The sequence below is a fragment of the Oryctolagus cuniculus genome, chromosome 2 (assembly GCF_964237555.1).
Source record: "Oryctolagus cuniculus chromosome 2, mOryCun1.1, whole genome shotgun sequence".
NCBI lineage: Eukaryota > Metazoa > Chordata > Mammalia > Lagomorpha > Leporidae > Oryctolagus > Oryctolagus cuniculus.
This window is the reverse complement of record NC_091433.1, coordinates 154472045-154491540: the sequence shown is the minus strand read 5'-3', so window position 1 is coordinate 154491540 and position 19496 is coordinate 154472045. Positions and strand designations below refer to the sequence as shown.

Below are 19496 nucleotides of genomic sequence, written 5' to 3'. Positions count from 1 at the left end.
ATGAAATCAGTAGCATTATCTATTTATTTTTATGCTTTTTCTTTTTTAAAAAAGATTTATTTATTTATTTGAAAGTCAGAGTTACACAGAGAGAGGAGAGGCGGAGGGGGTGGGTCTTCCATCCAATGGTTCACTCCCCAATTGGCTGCAACGGCCGGAGTTGCACCGATCCAGAGCCAGGAGCTTCTTCCCAGTCTCCCACATAGGTGCAGGGGCCCAAGGACTTGGGCCATCTTCTACTGCTTTCCCAAGCCATAGCAGAGAGCTGGATAGGAAGTGGAGTAGCCGGGTTTTGAACCAACGCCCATATGGGATGCCGGTGCTTCAGGCCAGGGCATTAACCTGCTGTGCCACAGTGCTGGCCCCTCTCTCTTTCTCTCTCTCTCTCTCTTTTTTTTTTTTTTTTCTTTTAAAGACAGGCAGATGGAGAGAAATCTCCCATCCACTGGTTTACTCCTCCAAAATCCTCAACAGCCAAGTCTGGGCCAGAGTCAAGAGCCTAGAACTGCATCCAGGTCTCCCATATAGGTGGCAGGGACCAACTACTTAAGCCATCATCTACTACCTCCCAAGGTGCACATTAGGAGGAAGCTGGATATATGAGGCAAAGTAGCCAGGACTCAAACCATGCACTCTGATGTGGGATGTGGTCATCCCATTCAGCACCTTAACCACTGTACCAGATGTCCACCCCCGAAAACTAGTGTGTTTTGAACTATCAAATTTTGGCTTCTAATGAACTGGGTTATGTTAGGATAATATTAGCTAACAGGGATTTTTTTTCTTTCAAACAAAATTTTTTAAATTTTACTTATTTACTTAAGAAGTGGACAGAGAAAGAACTCCCATATATTGGTTCACTCCTCAAATGCCCACAAAGGCCAAGGCTGCACCAAGCTAAAGCCAGAGCTAGAAATTCAGTCCAGGTCTCCCACAGGAGTGTCAGGAACCTAATTACTGAGTCATGACCACTGCCTCCTAGGGTTTGCATTAGCAGAAAGCTAGAGTCAGGAGCTGGAGCCAGGTATACACCAGGTACTCCAATATGACATTCATTAAGTATTTTACCAATGAAAAAAGTAACTTTATATTTTCAAATATGATAGTAAACAAATGTGTCTTCAGTTTAAATGTTATACCAAAATTTATTGGGTACTATACATGAGAATTGTTTTTAAATTCTATCTACCCAGAGAATTTTGTGTTGCTTTTGTGCTAAGACGTAGAAGATTATGCTTTGCAGAAACCTTGAAGATTCAGGTATTCCTGATAACCATAGTGTTTTTGTTCATATCTCTCTGACTTATTTTTTTCAACATTAATTGGCAAGGGATCACAAGAAACATAAATGTTCTAAACAAATCAGACATAGGTGCATTAGTTTGCAAAGAAGTGTTTGGTTTCACAAAGTTTCATGTACGGGTGTTCAAAATTAATTTAACTATGATGAATTCTCCACAGAAAATAAATCTAATGGCCATTTTTCCTATTTTTACACTGTTATAGAAATAGTGCCTAATATTGTTACCACTTTTAAAAATTTAGAAACCTTGAGCAGACATTGTGGCACAGCAGGTTAAGCTGCTGCTTGGGATGCCTGCATCCTATATTAGTGTATCAGATCAAGTCCCAACTACCATGCTTCCAATCCAGCTTCCTGCTAATGCACTTGGGAAGGCAGTGGATGCCCAAATGCTTGGGTCCCTGCCACCCTCATAGGAGATCCAGATGGAATTCTGTGGCTCCTGGCTGTTTCAGGCATATGGAGAGTGAACCAATAGTTGGAAGATACCTGCCCGTGTGTGTGTGTCCCTCTCTGTCATTCTACCTTTCAAATGAATAAATAAATCTTTAATAAAAATAGAAATCTAGAAAGCTGGTACAAGTGTTGTGGCAGAGCAAGTTAAGCCACTGCTTGATTGGCCCATATCCCATATTGGATGCCATTTGGAGTCCTGGTTCAAGTCCCAGATATTCTGCTTCTGATCCAATTTGTCTGGGAGGTAGAAAATGCTGACCCAAGTACTTGGAACCCTTCTACTTCATGAGAGACCTAGGTGGAGTTCCCAGGCTCCTGGCTTCAATCTGACCCAGCTCTGGCTGTTGTGGGTATTTGGGGAGTAAATGAGTGGGTGGAAGATCTCTCTCTTCTGTGTCTTTCCATCTCTCTCTGTCACTCTGTCTCTGCCTTTCAAATAAATAAATAATTTGTTAAATAAAAATTTAGATGCTCAGTGGTTAAACCACGATTGGAGCTCCCACATCCCATGTCAGAGTGGCTGGATTCAATCCCAGCTCCACTATCAAATCCAGCTTCCTGATAATGCACAACCTGAGAGGCAGCAGATAATGTCTCAAATACTTGGATCCCTGCCACCTATGTGGGAGACCTAAATTGAGTTCCCCACTGTTGGTTTGAGTCTGGCCCAAGCCTAGTCTGTTGTAGCCATTTAGGGAGTGAACCAGCAGATAGGAGATATCTATCTCTCTTTCTCTTTCTCTCTGCCTTTCAAGTAAATTTAAAATAAATTTTTAATGAAATTTTCCTCTTTGTTTCTAGCAATATTTCTTTTTATTTATTTATTTTTTTACATTTTAATCTTTTATTCAGTGTGAAAGATACATTGGAGAGTGAGAGATTTATCTAAGAGAGAGAGATAAATCTGGGTTCATACCGAGTACCAGGAACCAGCCACATGGAAGAGCATCTAGGCCAGGAAGCACGGTATGGGTGGCCCGAAGGTCATGCGCCCTAAAGTTACAGGGCTACAGCCAGCCCCCCACTAGCAAGAGGCCAGGGCAAAGAGAAAGGAGGAAAAAGGCAATATTTCTTTTTTAAAAAGTTTATTTTTTTATTTATTTGAAAGAGTTACAGAGATGAAGACAGACACAGAGACAGAGAGCGAGATCTTCCATCCACTGGTTGAATCTTCAAATGGCCGTAGTGGCCGCGACTGAGCCAGGCCAAAACCAGGAGCCCACAGCTTCTTCCAGGTCTCCCATATAGGTGCAGGGAAACCTGGGCCATCTTCTGCTTGCTTTCCCAAGTGCGTTATCAGGGAGCTGGAGTGAAAATGGAGCAGCCAGTTCTCAAACCAACACCCATACGGGTTGCTCGAATCTCAGGCAGAGACTTAACCTGCTACACCACGATGCCGGTCCCACTTTTTAAATTCATAAATTAAGAAAACAGATGGTGTTCATATAGCTTTCTTATGTTTTCAGAATAAGCCTCTTAACAGTTTTAGTTGTGTTTCAGAAATACATTCCTTGAATTACAATGGAAGTTCGTTACAAGAAATCAAGTTACATATATACTAACTGTATTTTAAATATGTATTTATTTTAATTATTTGAAACAGAGAGAGACAAAACAGAGATAGAGAGATCTTCCATCTTCTGGTTTATTCTTCAAATGCCTGCAAAAACTAGAGCTTGATGAAGCTGAAGCCAAGAGCCCAGTACTCAGTCCAGGTCTCCCATGTGGGTGGCAGAGACCCAAGTACTTGAGCTATTACCTGCTGCCTTCCATGGTGCACATAAGCTGGAAGCTGGAATCAGGAGCAGAGCCTGAACTCAAACTCAGGCACTCCAGTATGGGATGTGGGCATCCAATGTGGTATCTTAATTGGTACACAAAACACTCACCTCAACTTCCTTTTTTTTTTTTAAAGATTTATTTACTTATTTGAAAGACAGAGTTGGAGAGACAGTGGCAGAGAGAGAGGTCTTCCATCTACTGGTTCACTCCCCAGATGGTCCCAATGGCCAGAGCTGTACTGATCCAAAGCCAGGAGCCAGAAGCTTCTTCCAAGTCTCCCATGTGGGTGCAGGGGCCTAAGGACTTGGGCCATCTTCTACTGCTTTCTCAGGCCATAGCAGAGAACTGAATGGGAAGCGGAGTAGCCTGGACTTAAACCAGTGCTCATATGGGATGCCAGCACTGCAGGCAGTGGCTTTACCCACTGTGCCACAGCGCTGGCCCCCCTAACTTCCCTTTCAAAAAGAAAATGCCTCCCCTCCCCTCTAGTTTCCATGGTTTATTTAATTTAAAATTTTTTTTTTTTTTAAGATTTATTTGTTTGAGGCCAGCGCCGCGGCTCACTAGGCTAATCCTCCGCCTTGCGGTGCCGGCACACTGGGTTCTAGTCCCGGTCGGGGTGCCGGATTCTGTCCCGGTTGCCCCTCTTCCAGGTCAGCTCTCTGCTGTGGCCAGGGAGTGCAGTGGAGGATGGCCCAAGTGCTTGGGCCCTGCACCCCATGGGAGACCAGGAGAAGCACCTGGCTCCTGCCATCAGATCAGCGCGGTGCACCGGCCACAGCGCGGCGGCCATTGGAGGGTGAACCAACGGCAAAGGAAGACCTTTCTCTGTCTCTCTCTCTCACTGTCCACTCTGCCTGTCAAAAAAAAAAAAAAAAAAAAAAAAAAAGAGATTTATTTGTTTGAAAGGCAGAGTTACAGAGAGATATCTTCTATGCACTGGTTCACTCTCCAAATGGCCACAACACCCAGGGCTGGGCCAGGCTGAAGCCAAGAACTTCATCTGGGTCTCCCAAGTGGGTGGCAGGGACCCAAGCACTTTGACCATTTTCTGCTGCTTTCCCAGGCACATAAGCAGGAAGCTGATGAAAACAAAACAGCTGGGACTCTAATCTGTGATCATATGAGATGTCACGTCACAGGTGGAGGCCTAACTCATTATACCACAATGATGGCCTCTAATAAGATTTTATATATGCTTCATGTTATAAGAATTCACATTTCCTATAAATGGTTCCTTATTATAAAAATACCTATGGTAGATTCTCCTTTACTACCACATCCCTTTTTTATAAAACTGGAAATAAGTTAGATTCTCTTTAAATTAAATAGTTAATAATTTAATAAGTAAAAGAAAAATTATTTTATGGAGCAGGAAACTTTGCTAGGTTAGTTATTCCCTGTACAGGGCCACCTGGCTGAGGTAGTGAATGGGGTCTGAAAAATAGCCCACACTCCATTCTGCTAGCCATGTTCCTTGAGTTAGAAAAGCACTGACCTGGAAGAAGATTTGCCTTTTTCCAGTTTACTTAGAAAGATAATATGGGCTAGGGGCTGCACCTTTTTTGTTCAAGGTGTGTTAGAATACAGAATTATTTCAAGTTGTCTCAAGTCTAATTCTAAAAGACGGGAATTGGAGAAGTTTTTATTTTACTAACCTCTTAGCTATGACATGTGAGACATCGTTGATTCAAATCTTTTATCTTTGCGGTTTTTTCTACCTCAAATGCTTTTCCCTCACATTTCTCTCACTTCCGAGAGCTCTTCACAAAACCGTGACCTTGTCCTTGAGACATTCTGACCTCTGTTGAAATTACAACTATCTCTCACCACTCTCCAAAATCTCCCTTCCTTCTTAATTTTCTCCCGAGCGTTTATCATGATATGGCATGTTTTAATTATTTCTTTGTGGAAACCCGGCAGACCAGAGGGAAGGATCGAAGAAGTTAAAGAAGGATAAGGAGAGCATAAGAGAGAGAGACTAAGAGACAGAGAGATCGAAAGAGAGAGAGAGACAGAGCCACGTGTTCAGGAACAGGTCCTCTTAAAACTTTGCCCCGGGGGCGGGCAGGGAAGTAGGAGCAGCAAATCCTATTAGGGTGGGGGTGGAGCTGACATTGGTGGTTGGGCCATGGAGTCACCTGGCTTCCAGCCATGGCAGGGGGGAGGCTAGAGCCTAGGATGGTGTCCAGGGTCTAGATTGTGCCATAGATAAGACTGCACCATTTTACTAACATTTCCCACCTTTTGTTTTTTATAAAGCAGGACTTGTATAGGATTACATTAGGCCCAAAAGTCCAGGAAGGGTAGAGGGACAATGATCTGTCTTTAGAGCTACTTCCTGCTGATATGGGGTGATGAGGTACTCTCTACTGGCATGGGCCAATGTCTAAAGTCGCTGTCTCTTGGGTGGGGAGCCGAGTATATCCCTGTAGCAGCATTTGGTTGACCGCCTGGTTGATAAAGGCCTTGGTTTGTTCCATTACTTCCTCCTGTAAACACTTATACAGACTTGGTAGTACCAAAGACAAGGTAAGAATAGCAACCTTTGGTCCTAGTAGTGGCATTAACCAAGTAATAAGAGGATTTCTTTTTTTTTTTTTTTTTTAATCCATTTGAGAGGCAGAATTACAGACAGTGAGAGGGAGAGACATAGAGAAAGGTCTTCCCTCCATTGGTTCACTCCCCAGATGCCCACAATGGCCAGAGCTGAGCCGATTCGAAGCCAGAAGCCAGGTGCTTCTTCCTGGTCTCCCATGTGGGTGCAGGGGCCCAAGCACTGGGCCATCTTCCACTGCCTTTCCAGGCCATAGCAGAAAGCTGGATCCGAAGAGGGACAACCAGGACTAGAACCGGTACCCATATAAGATGCCAGCACTACAGACAGAGGATTAACCTGTGCCACAGCACTGGCCCTGGAGAGGATTTCATAGAAGAGAGGAAATGAGGGGGGTCTCTGGACCCTTATGAAGAGTGTTTGGTGGATGTGGTTTAAAGCTGATCTCAACTTATCTTTTGCAGGTAGAGGAGTTTGTCAGTAGAGAAATTCTGAACAATAATACAACATTAAGTGGAGGAGAGGACCATCAATACACACACGTCTGGAGTAGAGCCATTGATGTTAGAGTAAAGGCTATGATTACAAAGGAGTGAGGCTCTAAGTGGGCTAGACAGGGTCTAGAACAAAGGACAGAGTCATTATTAGAGGACCTAAGAAAAGTGTTAAGCCACGAATAAGTTCTGCAATTGAGAGGCAAATTAAACTGACAGAAGGGGCCTGATAATAATCTGGTGGGCTTTAAGGCCTTGTCAGTTATGAGGTCCAGTCTCTGTGTTCTGAGAGAGATTTCTGTTTTTTTTTTCTACTATATTTTTTTAAGATTTATTTATGTATTTGAAAGTCAGAGTTACACAGAAAGAGGAGAGGTAGAGAGAGAGGTCTTCCATCCAATGGTTCACTCCCCAGTTGGCCGCAACAGCTGGAGCTGTGCCAATCCGAAGCCAGGAGCCAGGAGCTTCCTCCAGGTCTCCCACGTGGGTGCAGGGGCCCAAGGACTTGGGCCATCTTTCACTGCTTTACCAGGCCATAGCAGAGAGCTGAATCAGAAGTGGAGCAGCTGGGTCTCGAACCAGCGCCCATATGGGATGCTGGCACTTCAGGCCAGAGCATTAACCCACTGTGCCACAGCATGGCCCCTCTACTATATTTGTACCTTCTGAAATGATGCAGAGGCTTATAACAGAATACTCGATTTATTGAATGAATAACACAGTGAAGAAATTCCAATATATTCTGTTATTTCCTACAAAGTTTCCCATTTTTTTTTTTTTTAAGATTTATTTATTTGAAAGAGTTACGAGAGAGAGAGAGAGGGAGAGGAGAGATCTTCCGTCCACTGGCTCATTCACCGAATGGCCACAATGACCAGGGCTGGGCAAGGTGGAAGCCAGGAGGCAGGAGCTTCTTCTAAGTCTCCCATATGAGTGCAGGGGCCCAAGCACTTGAACTGACCTCCTCTGCTTTCTCAGGTGCATTAGCAGGGAGCTGGAATGGAAGTGGAGGAACTGGAACTCAAACTGGTGCCCATATCGGATGCTGGTGCTGTAGATGGCAGCTTAACCCACTGCCCTATAGCACCGGACCCCAAAATTTCCCATTGTAATTGTAGATTCTTAGTCAGCATTGAGACATGGTAATAGACTAATAATTGAAGGCCTGAGTTCTAGAGGTAGATTGTTGAGGTTCAGATCTTAACCTCTGTTTCCAGAAATGCCTCTGTGTCTGTTTTCTTTCTTTTTTTTTTTTTTTTTTTTTTTTTTTTTTGACAGGCAGAGTAGACAGTGAGAGAGAGAGACAGAGAAAGGTCTTCCTTTGCTGTTGGTTCACCCTCCAATGGCCGCCGCGGCTGGCGCGCTGCGGCCGGCGCACCGCGCTGATCCAATGCCAGGAGCCAGGAGCCAGGTGCTTTTCCTGGTCTCCCATGGGGTGCAGGGCCCAAGCACTTGGCCCATCCTCCACTGCACTCCCGGGCCATAGCAGAGAGCTGGCCTGGAAGAGGGGCAACCGGGACAGAATCTGGTGCCCCGACCGGGACTAGAACCCGGTGTGCCAGCGCCGCAAGGCGGAGGATTAGCCTAGTGAGCTGCGGCACCGGCCCCCTGTGTCTGTTTTCTAATATTTAAAATGAAAGTATTAACAGTACCCACAGCAGGGTTGTGAGGATGTTAATACAGACTTAGAACATGCTAAGTCCACTGAAATACTTGATGTTAGTTTTTAATTTGGTGATAATCAAGTTAATCTAAGGAATAGAGGATAAACGTGTAACATACTTGTTCTTGGCATATTTATCAAGAGCTAAGACATGGTTCCTATGCTAAAGAAGTTGATAGTCTAATTGGGACAACATTAGTGTAGATAATTGTTCTATGAGGTCACATTTTATTTGGGACAAAAGAGCTATTGTATTGTATGCTTTCTCATAGCACCTATCTTCTGACTTAAATTTACTTAAGCCTGTTTATTAAAGTCAGTATCAGCAACATTTCCTATGTTAGAATTTATGATCAATAGAAAACATGTCGGGGCTAGTGCTGTGGCGGCGTAGCAGGTAAAGCCACCACCTGTAACGCCAGCATCCTATATGGGCACCAGTTCAAGTCCCAGCTGCACCACTTCCAATCCAGCTCCCTGCCAATATACCTAGGAAAGTAGCAGAAGATGACCCAAGTCCTTGGGCCCCTGCACCCACATAGGAGACCTGGAAGAAGCTCCTGGCTCCTGCTTCAGGCTGGCCCAGGCCCAGCCCCAGCTGTTGCATCATTTGGGGAGTGAACCATTGGGTGGAAGATCTCTGTCTCTCCCTCTCTCTTTCTCTGTAACTCTGCCTTTCAAATAAATAAAATCCTTAAAAAAGAGAGAGAAAGAGATAAAACATGTCAATATTTTCATGGCTTTATTATCTACAGTAATATTGTAATTAGATATTGCAAGTAAACTGGAAAACTTAATGGTAAGAAAAATTTCCAACTCTGAAGTATGGATGTGAGGTTTCGTGTCTGAGTTTTATTTTAAATTCATCCTTTAAGAGCTGAAACTTATAAACATTGTATAACTTTGGCCTCAAACTTTAGACTATACCATTTTACTTTAAGTAAAGTAAGTTTAATAAATTACCAAGATGGAGAAGAACTTATCATAGTATATAAATAAATTTGAGGGCATAATGACTTTATTTGTAGTAGCACCTGCTGGTTTCACTAGCCTTTTAAAGCTTTTTTTTTTTTTTTTTTTTTTTTTTTGACAGGCAGAGTGGACAGTGAGAGAGAGACAGAGAGAAAGGTCTTCCTTTGCCGTTGGTTCACCCTCCAATGGCCCCCGCGGCCGGCGCGCTACGGCCGGCGCACCGCGCTGATCCGATGGCAGGAGCCAGGAGCCAGGTGCTTTTCCTGGTCTCCCAGCTTATTTTTCTTATGAAATATCCGTAATTATGTTTGACCTCATGAATAATATATAAAACTGTAGAACTGGCTGGCGCCGCAGCTCACTAGGTTAATCCTCCGCCTTGCGGCGCTGGCACACCGGGTTCTAGTCCCGGTCGGGGCGCCAGATTCTGTCCCGGTTGCCCCTCTTCCAGGCCAGCTCTCTGCTGTGGCCAGGGAGTGCAGTGGAGGATGGGCCAAGTGCTTGGGCCCTGCACCCCATGGGAGACCAGGAGAAGCACCTGGCTCCTGCCATCGGATCGGCGCAGTGCGCCGGCCGCAGTGCGCCGGCCGCGGTGGCCATTGGAGGTGAACCAACGGCAAAGGAAGACCTTTCTCTCTGTCTCTCTCTCTCTCTCACTGTCCACTCTGCCTGTCAAAAAATTAAAAAAAATAAAAAAAAAACTGTAGTACTTATAGGTTTGTTTGTAATTATGACTGAAAACATTACTAATGTTTTTGTTCCTACAATAATTATTCCTTAAGCATTGATAGATTCTGATGACCTAGAATGACCAATTACGTATGTTTTTATAACTTGCAACTAATTAATGCAATAGTACATAACTGCAGGTATGCATAGAATAAGGCTGTTATTCCAAGTAAAAATGCTAAGAAATAGTAATGCTATACATTCTTAGCTAATTTAATTTGCTTAAGGGCAAGCCTTATTAACATTAAGTTTGAGTTTTCATTGTGAATAAAGAGAACTTTTTTTAAAAAAGATTTTATGTATTTAGTTGAGAGGTAGAGTCACAGACAATGAGAGAAAGACAGAAAGGTCTTCTCCGTTGGCTCACTCTCCAAATGGCTGCAACAGCTGGAGCTGCACCAATCCGAAGCCAGGAGCCAGGAGCTTCCTCTTGGTCTCTCACGCAGGTGCAGGGGCCCAAGGACTTGGGCCATCTTCTACTGCTTTCCCAGGCCACAGAGAGAGCTGGATTGGAAGAGGAGCAGCCAGGACCAGAACCCACGGCCATATGGGATGCTGGCGCCACAGGCGGAGGATTAACCTACTGCGTCATGGCGTCAGCCCCAGAGTTTGCATTGTGAATAAAGAGAATTATTAATATTCCTAGTACTTCTCCATTCTTGTTTATCCATTATTATTCACAAGACTGTTCCCTTCTTTTAAGTCAGTAAACACATTGCAAAATCTGTATATCATTTGATTTACATTTAACATGTTTATGCTTTTTTTAAGTAGAAAAATATACGCCATAGTCTTAAAGCTGATTATCTTTGATGAATGCAAATACTTAATGATTAGCCTTCTTTTTTTTAAAGAACATTAATATTACCTCTCTTTTCCTTTTTTCAGAATCTGATATTGATGCTGCCACTGCAATGATGCTTTTAAATACTTCTATAAAACAAGGAATTTTAGAATGTAAGTAATTACGCAATTGCTTTTTAGGATATATTTTTATGAGTATTTAAATATAATTTAAAATATAAAATATTTACATGTTAGAGGTACAAATTATTTATTTGCCATTAATTAATGTTTTAATCTGAATAACAGTTTCTGTTTCATTTTATTTCCATTAATTTACATGAACAATTAAAAATTAATTGAAGCTAATGCTATGTGAATTTTTTTACATTGACTAAGAAGTAGAGAAATAAGTAGCTTATTTAGAAAATAAGTTTGATGAGCTAAAAGGAATAATGAAGCCTGTAAATAAGAAAATATAAGAAAGTATATTTACAGCTTGGAATAGGAAAAGCTTTCTTTAAGATATGAAATGTAGGGGCCGGCACCATGACTCACTTGGTTAATCCTCTACCTGTGACGCTGGCATCTCATATGGGCACCAGGTTCTAGTCCCTGTTGCTCCTTTTCCAGTCCAGCTCTCTGCTGTGGCCCGGGATTGCAGTGGAGGATGGCCCAAGTGCTTGGGCCCTGCACCCACATGGGAGACCAGGAGAAAGCACCTGGCTCCTGGCTTCAGATCGGCGCAGCGCTGGCCATGGTGGCCATTTGGGGGGATGAACCAATGGAAGGAAGACCTTTCTTTCTGTCTCTCTCTCTGTCTATAACTCTACCTGTCAAATAAATAATAAAAAATAAAAAATTTTTTGAAAAAAATAAGAAATGTAAAATCCATAAAGGAAAAAGGTGGATAAATTTAATAAAACATTAAAATTTTACAGTTCTAACAAAATATATCCTTAACAAAAATGACATGAACAAAATACTGGGAGGATATATTTTTAGCCACATATAATAGACAAAGGATTAATATTCTTTATATATCAAAGGATCCTACAAGTAAGAAATAAGAAAATAATTCAACAGCAAAGTCAGCAAAACATGTATATAGGTGGGCCTCCAAAGAAGAAATATATACAGTCAATGCACATAAAAGATTGTGCAACTTCTCTAGTTAATGGTGAAATGCAAAATGAAACAATATTGCGGCCAGCGCCGCGGCTCAATAGGCTAATCCTCCACCTAGCGGTGCCGGCACACCAGGTTCTAGTCCCGGTCGGGGCGCCGGATTCTGTCCCGGTTGCCCCTCTTCCAGGCCAGCTCTCTGCTGTGGCCCGGGAAGGCAGTGGAGGATGGGCCAAGTGCTTGGGCCCTGCACCCCATGGGAGACCAGGAAAAGCACCTGGCTCCTGGCTTCGGATCAGCGTGGTGCGCCGGCAGCAGCGCGCCGGCCGCAGCTGCCATTGGAGGGTGAACCAACGGCAAAGGAAGACCTTTCTCTGTCTCTCTCTCACTGTCCACTCTGCCTGTCAAAAAAAAAAAAAAAAGAATAACTATATGTTCCATGGAAAGGCCAAGACATATTGTTTAATAGTTTTTAGCTATTCATTTTAGGTAGCCTCTAGCTCATTTTATTGCTGTTTTATTGCTATTGCAAATGTTTTACTTACCAAAAATGAAATTTTAGTGTAAAGCAACCTGGAGAGATTTACTTCTTAGAATTAAGTTTATATGTATTTAGATTTAGTCATAATTATAGAATTAATTTACTCTTTAAAGAAAGGCAAAATGCAGTTAAATGTAGGTACAATTTAAATACTAATTTCAACTTTTTAATGTGGAGCAACTGTGTCTACTTTTGTTTCATACCAATGGTAATGGTATAATTTTCAACTGGCAGATTGTGAACATCAGCCAAGTTTTTCAAAGTGTGTCCTAATAGAAATTATGGAGCAAAGTGGCTTATTCTTTTTCAAGTTATGTGAGTTTAGTAGATGTTTTCCTCTCAAAGAGCAATTTAAAAGTATGTTACATATTATCCAGTATTTTATTATTTTTAATTTTGAATTAATTGTAAATTGCAAACACAGAGATCTCCCTCTTGCTATTCTTTTTGTAGTTACACATCAACCCACCATGTCACCCACTCTGGTCACAACCACTAACTGTTTTGTCATATTAATGAAATTATGTAAGAAATGATTTAGATATTGGCTCTTTTGCTCAACGTAATGTTGAATTGTTCTAACTGTTTCATATATCAATAGTTTGTTACTTTTTATTGATAACAAATGTTTCAAAGTATGTATTTAGCACAGTTTGTGTAATCACTTATTGAGGAACATTTTGATTATACCCAGTTTTAAGCTATTATAAATAAAATTATTATGAACAGTTTGTACAGGTTTAAAAGAAAAATTAGTTTTTAATTGTTTCAGATTAATATCTATAGAATGATGTTTTGGGTTAAAGAAAAACACCTATATTTTCTATTTTTGCAACCAGATGCATTTGACCTATTGATAGAAGTTTATTTCCCACAGGTGAGAAGCCCCTTCCTCTTAAGACATCACTGCAAAAAAAGAGGAGTTATGGCAATGCATTTAATCATCCCAGTGCTAGACGACTACAAGAGAGTGATTCTTTAGCCAGCAGCATTGATCCAAAAGAAGATCACAATTACAGTGCAAGTAGCATGGCAGCACAGCGTTGTGCATCCAGGTCTAGTGTGTCTTCCCTGTCATCTGTGGATGAGGTATATGAATTTATCCCAAAGAATAGCCATGTGGGAAGTGATGGCAGTGAAGGATTCCATAGTGAAGAAGATACAGACGTTGATTATGAAGATGATCCTCTTGGAGACAGTGGCTATGCATCACAGGCTTGTGCAGATACCTCTGGAAAAGGGCAGCCAGGGAAAAAGATGCGAAAACAGTCATGTCAAGAAATTGATGAGGAGCTCAAAGAGGCAGCTGGATCTCTGCTGCACCTTGCTGGAATTCGTACATGTCTTGGCTCCCTAATAAGTACTGCAAAGACACAAAATCAAAAGCAGCGGAAAAAATAGAAATACTTGTTAGTGTAAAATTATTTTAAAGTGTGGCAATACTCTTCTACATAATTCTTTACAAGGGATATCAAAGCCATAATGGACTTCTTTAGTTTTAGGGTAGGAGAAAGATGATAATTAGTTGTTTTTTGTTTTTTTGTTTTTGCTTTTTTTTTTTTTCAAAACATTTTTGAGTTTTTTTTTAATTTTTTATTAAGAAATTGCTGTTAGGATCATGCCCAATCATAAATATATGAAGTCCTAAAAGCATAATATTTGTGATAAATGTCTCCAAGATTAGTAAATTTGTATATAAGAAAATTTTAAAATCTTTAGCCTCTGTTGTAAACTTGTAGAAAAAACTTTTCTTCTGTTAATATGTCAAAATATAAGATTTGGCAACTCTATAAAACTTGTTTAATTTTTAATCTGTATTTAACTATAGTTACTGATTCAGCTAAACTTTTTGCTGAAATCTCTTCAATGTACTTTTCACCTGACACATGATCCAAAAGGATAAAATTTGGGGTTTTTATTTTTTCTGTTTTATTTTTTGTTGTGACATGACAAAGTCAAATATAAATTGAAAAAGACCCTAGATGTCAAGAAAGTTCCTTTTGGTTTTGTAGGTAGAAAATACAACAGAAATTTCTGTGATTCAGAAAAGGCAATTTTGGGATGTGATTTCATTGAAGACTGCAATTCCTATTACAATAGATCTTTGAGATTTTTTTACTTCACAGATAGCACATAGCATTTATTGGGTCTTTTGTCCTTCCCAAAGTTCTTTACAACCATTGTTTAAATTGTAGCCGCAAGCTGTCTTTGTTGAGTAAAAATTATCCAATGAGAGGATATAGCCATAGAGTGTGTTATGGAGTAAACACCCATTTTGACACACTTTTGCAATAAGAAACTTTTTGGTTTGCTTGCTTCTTACTACATTCTGAGAATCTTGTGATAGTAATAGAATATAATAAAACATTTTGAATACATATTGCTTAATGTTATCATAAATAAGATTGGGTTATTTAGGAAAAGCTTCTGTCCAGGCTTTGTATGGATTAAAACTATGTGTATACCAAATTAAATTTTAGGAGATGTAACAGAACCGCGGAGACAAAATACTTTCATGGAATTCAAAATTTGTGTAAAATTAGATCTTCCACAGTACAGCCTTCTGAGGAGGCAGTGTAATACCCGTATTTGCCATTAATCCATGCTAAAAAGTTTTATATTACTGTTCCAAAAGTACATTGACAAGTATTTTAAGTGTTTGAACAAATCTGCTTCTATAAGACAGTTTTTCATAATACCATCTGTACAGTTTGACTATATTATTCATAAAGAACAAGGGATACTAATAAACTAAACGTATTCATTATATTTTTTTAACAATGGTGGAAGCAACTTCCAGAACTTCAGTCTTATCTCATAATATACCCTATATCATAAACAATGACCTTGTTTTCATTTTTCTCTTAACTTATATACATGTATACACATACATACACACATGTGTGCACAAGTCGTGTTGCTTTGCTGCTTTCAGCTCTTTCCATGACTATAAAACATTTTCTTGGCTTTTTAAAAGAGAATGACAGATATTTTTATTTTAAATTTAAAATTTTTAGGATAAAACTGCCAAATGAGAAGAATGATAACAACAATATCTTTTTCAATTGATAAGACTTTAATCCAGGGATAATAGCATTAATGACCTTTGTCCTGTTTCTGTGTTACTTGTAATTGAATCTGGATAGCCACGTTAATAGAATTGGTGCTGTTGAAATATAATTTTGTAATTGTTGAAATGCAGGATGAGGTATTTGGATTTTTTCCTTCTTCCTGTATGTCACATCTACAAAAATTGGGTAAACCAAGTTGACCCCTTTTACTGTGGACAGTAATAAAACATCAAAAAAAAAAAAATGGCGCTTTTACCACAGTATAAATAGTAAAGAGACTACAAAAATCACTTTAATAAAAATATTTTTAAGCTATATACTTAGGCCCTCTGGAGACACCCTAGAAACAGTGTTTCAATGATCTGGTTCCAGTTTTTTTTGTTGTTGTCCTACTGAAATTCTGTGCCATAGATGTTCTCAGTTCTACTCTTAAGTTTGTATAGAATTCAATGAATCACTTGCCATCTGCTAATATACCAAGTTGTTTTCAAGGGGAAGAACCATTTATGTTATGTCCCCTGTTACTACTTTCATGAGGATTGCGATCTCATTCCTCAAATGTGTTGAGATAGAAACATGGCTCATAACCACCGACAAAAGTCATTCCAGATGCTATGGACTGGAAATTGTATTCCTGGTAATATTAGTAACAAATTGTACTATAATATAAACAACTTGGAAACCTCAGAGAGGTTAAATATTTTTAGACATATTTTTAAACTGTGATTTTAATAATTTGCCTTAAAGTATTATTAATTTTGCTACAACTCATTCCGGTTTATAACCCTAGCAAAAGTTTTATCTCAGCACAATTAATCTTCATCTTTCACATCCCATATAGAATCAGTGTTTCTTAAATATGTACTTTTAAAATTTGTTTGTGCAATATATTGCTTATAGTCAATATTTTACTTTTCAAATTCAGAAAAAGAAAACATTACTTTTATTTGTAGGAAAGCTAACTTGGTGTATCACCTCCCTTTTTCCACTTTTGAGCCTTTCCTGTCCTTATAGCCAGAATGACTCCTATTGACTTAGATTCCTTTGTATATGGTAAAACTTAGTATATCTATATTTTTTTTTATTTTTTGCTTTCTGAGGCATTATGTAAAGGGTTCTTACTAGATGATCAGTTAAATATTCATTAGCACAAATTCAAATCTAGTGAAAGTGTTGATGGGATATACCTGTATCAGTAAACCAGAAGGCCTTTCCCAATAATTTAAGAAACAAATGTGAATACATCACAAAGCTGTAAAAACTGTTGCTTTAAATACTACAGTAACTTCAGCACCCTTTTATGAAGACTTTAGCATTTACTTAAGAAACTTTGAGGCTTTCTGGTTTACATATATTTTGTAGTATTTTGTTTGAAATGTGTAAGCTTTGATTTAAAGTTTACTTAAGTATGTTAATGATGTAGTCAAAATATTTATTGAAAGGCAAAGTACAGTATTTCAATGTTGTACCTGCCATTTTTTTCTCAAAGCACATTCTTTGCATCTAACTGCCAGTGCCATTGTCAAACGTTTTTTAAAATTGTTGTATATTTCTTATTAAACTAAGTGCTTAATTTTAAAGTATTATGTTACCATCATATAGTGTATAAAAATGTGTAATTGCCAATCCACTGTAACTATTTATTTTTAAATGAAAGTATAAGAATGCTTTCTGATTCAAGAAATTCCTTATTAAACTGTTTCCTTATCCTCTTTTCTGCTGTAGCATAAAAATTATCCTGAGTTTGAATAACTGCCAGTAGATGACCAGTCACGAGTGAACCACTTCTCAGTTTGCCAGTCTTTTTGCTTATATTAAAACAACTTACAAATGTTTAGTTTTTGTATCTAATCTCTCTGATTATTAAAATGTTTATAAAGTTTATTTTTACCAAAGAAATGCAATTCATTATGATAAAGTATTGCAGAATAAACTTGTTTTATAACATTTTTGTGTTTCCTGTATTCTTTGAGGGTGGGAGGATTGTGTAGACGGCCTGTCTTCTGTACACGCACATGCTTTGCATTGTATTACAAAGTTGGAGTCATATAGTTAAAAAATAAAGTTTTCAATTTCAGAATTTTTTAGATTTCTTATCTCAATCATTGAAAGTTAAATCAATATTAATTAAATTGTTCTCTTCCTAAAGTTGAACTTTTCCTTTTTATTTACATATGTCTGAGATATTTTGAAATATAACTAGGAAAATTTGAATAGGATATGAAATTATTAAAGTTCTTTTTAAAAAAATTTATTTAAAAGAGGTACAGAGAGGAAGAGACAGAGAGAAAGAGATCTTCCATCCTTTGGTTTACTTCCCAAATGGCCACAACAACCAGGGCTGGGCCAGGCTGAAGCCAGGAGCCAGGAGCTTCATCCAGGTCTCCCACATGGGTGCAGGCGCGAAAACACTTGAGCCATCTTCCACTGCTTTTCCCAGGTCATTAGCAGGAAGCTGGATTGGAAGTGGAGTAACTGGGACTCAAACCAATGCCCGTATGGCATGATGGCATCACAGGCAGCAGCTCCAGCTGTTATGCCACAACACTGGCCCCAAGGTTATTTCTAAGTATAGCAATAATATTTTAAAAGTACCAGTAATACCACCTGTTTGAAAAGTGGAGCATCCATTATAAAATGAACTACTCTCCAAGCAACGTTTTGATCTTAATTTGCCATCCATCTGAACTTCTATACTAAATACTATTTTCTATGTGGAGTTATGGATCAAGTGAGACAACCTTTTTTTTTTTTTTTTTTACAGGCAAAGTGGATAGTGAGAGAGAGAGAGAGAAAGGTCTTCCTTTGCCGTTGGTTCACCTCCAATGGCCGCCACGGCCAGCGTGCTGCGGCTGGCGCACTGCACTGATCCGAAGGCAGGAGCCAGGTGCTTCTCCTGGTCTCCCATGGGGTGCAGGACCCAAGCACTTGGGCCATCCTCCACTGCACTCCCTGGCCACAGCAGAGAGCTGGCCTGGAAGAGGGGCAACCGGGACAGAATCTGGCGCCCCGACCGGGACTAGAACCTGATGTGCCGGCGCCGCTAGGCAGAGGATTAGCCTAGTGAGCCACAGCGCCAGCTGACAACCATATTTTAAATAACTACTTTCTAAGGCATCCTTTTGAAAATACCAAGTAACTTAAAATCATACCTTTTGGGAGTCATGTATTTCTTTCCTTAAAAGAGAGTTTTACTCTATTACGAACTGTGGGTTAAAAATACAAGTAGTCGGGCCCAGCACTGCGGCACAATAGGTTAATCCTCCGCCTTGGCACAGCATCCCATGTGGGCGCCAGTTCTGGTTCCGGCTGCTCCTCTTCCAGTCCAGCTCTCTGCTGTGGCCTGGGAAAGCAGTAGAAGATGGTCCAAGTCCTTGGGCCCCTGCACCCACATGGGAGACCCAGAGGAAGCTCCTGGCTCCTGTCTTCAGATCTGTGCAGCTCTGGCCATTTCGGCCATTTGGGGAGTGAATCAGCTGAAGGAAGACCTTTCTGTCTGTCTCTCTTTCACTGTCTGTAACTCTACCTCTTGAATAAATAAAATCTTAAAAAAAAAAAAAAAATACAAGGAGTCTTCCTTACAAATTTCAAGACACACTAACATGATGGTTAACTTTTTAAAACAGAGTAAATCTATTATACAATGTCTAAAAACATTTTAAATTATTGAAAAACTTTAGGAGGAAAAAATTTAACTACTGTATATTCTTTCCATAAAATAATTTAAGTTTTTTATTTGTTTTAAAGACCGAGTTACAGAGAGCATGAGAGACATGGAAAGAGAGAGATCTTCCATCTACTTTTTAACTCAAATGGCCACAATGGTGGAGCTTGACCAGGCCTAGGCAGGAGCCTGGAACTCCATCTGGATCTCCCATGTGGGTGGCAAAGTCCCAAGCCCTTGGGCCATTTTCCACTGCACTGCCTTCCCAGACACAGCAGGGAGCTGGATCCAAAGTGGAGCAGCCAGGACTCAAACTGGCACCCATATGAGATGCCAGCATTGCAGACGGCAGCTTA

At 40.1% G+C, this 19496-nt stretch overlaps 1 protein-coding gene across 23 annotated transcripts in view; it reads left to right on the top strand.

The window, feature by feature from the left end:
* The window catches only part of FOXN2 (forkhead box N2), a 79068-nt gene extending 61645 nt beyond the window's left edge, over positions 1-17423 (top strand). For 20 of the 23 annotated variants that reach the window (XM_070069167.1, XM_051842941.2, XM_051842940.2 and 17 more), the window contains 2 exons: positions 10845-10913; positions 13283-17423. In XM_070069167.1, the coding sequence (XP_069925268.1) occupies positions 10845-10913; positions 13283-13806 (593 nt within the window). In that variant the 3' untranslated portion in view covers positions 13807-17423. Of the gene's footprint in view, positions 1-10844; positions 10914-12639 lie in introns of all 23 variants that reach the window. The other 3 variants (XM_070069171.1, XM_051842942.2, XM_070069170.1) reach the window with 3 other exon arrangements.
* Positions 17424-19496: the final 2073 nt, after the last annotated feature.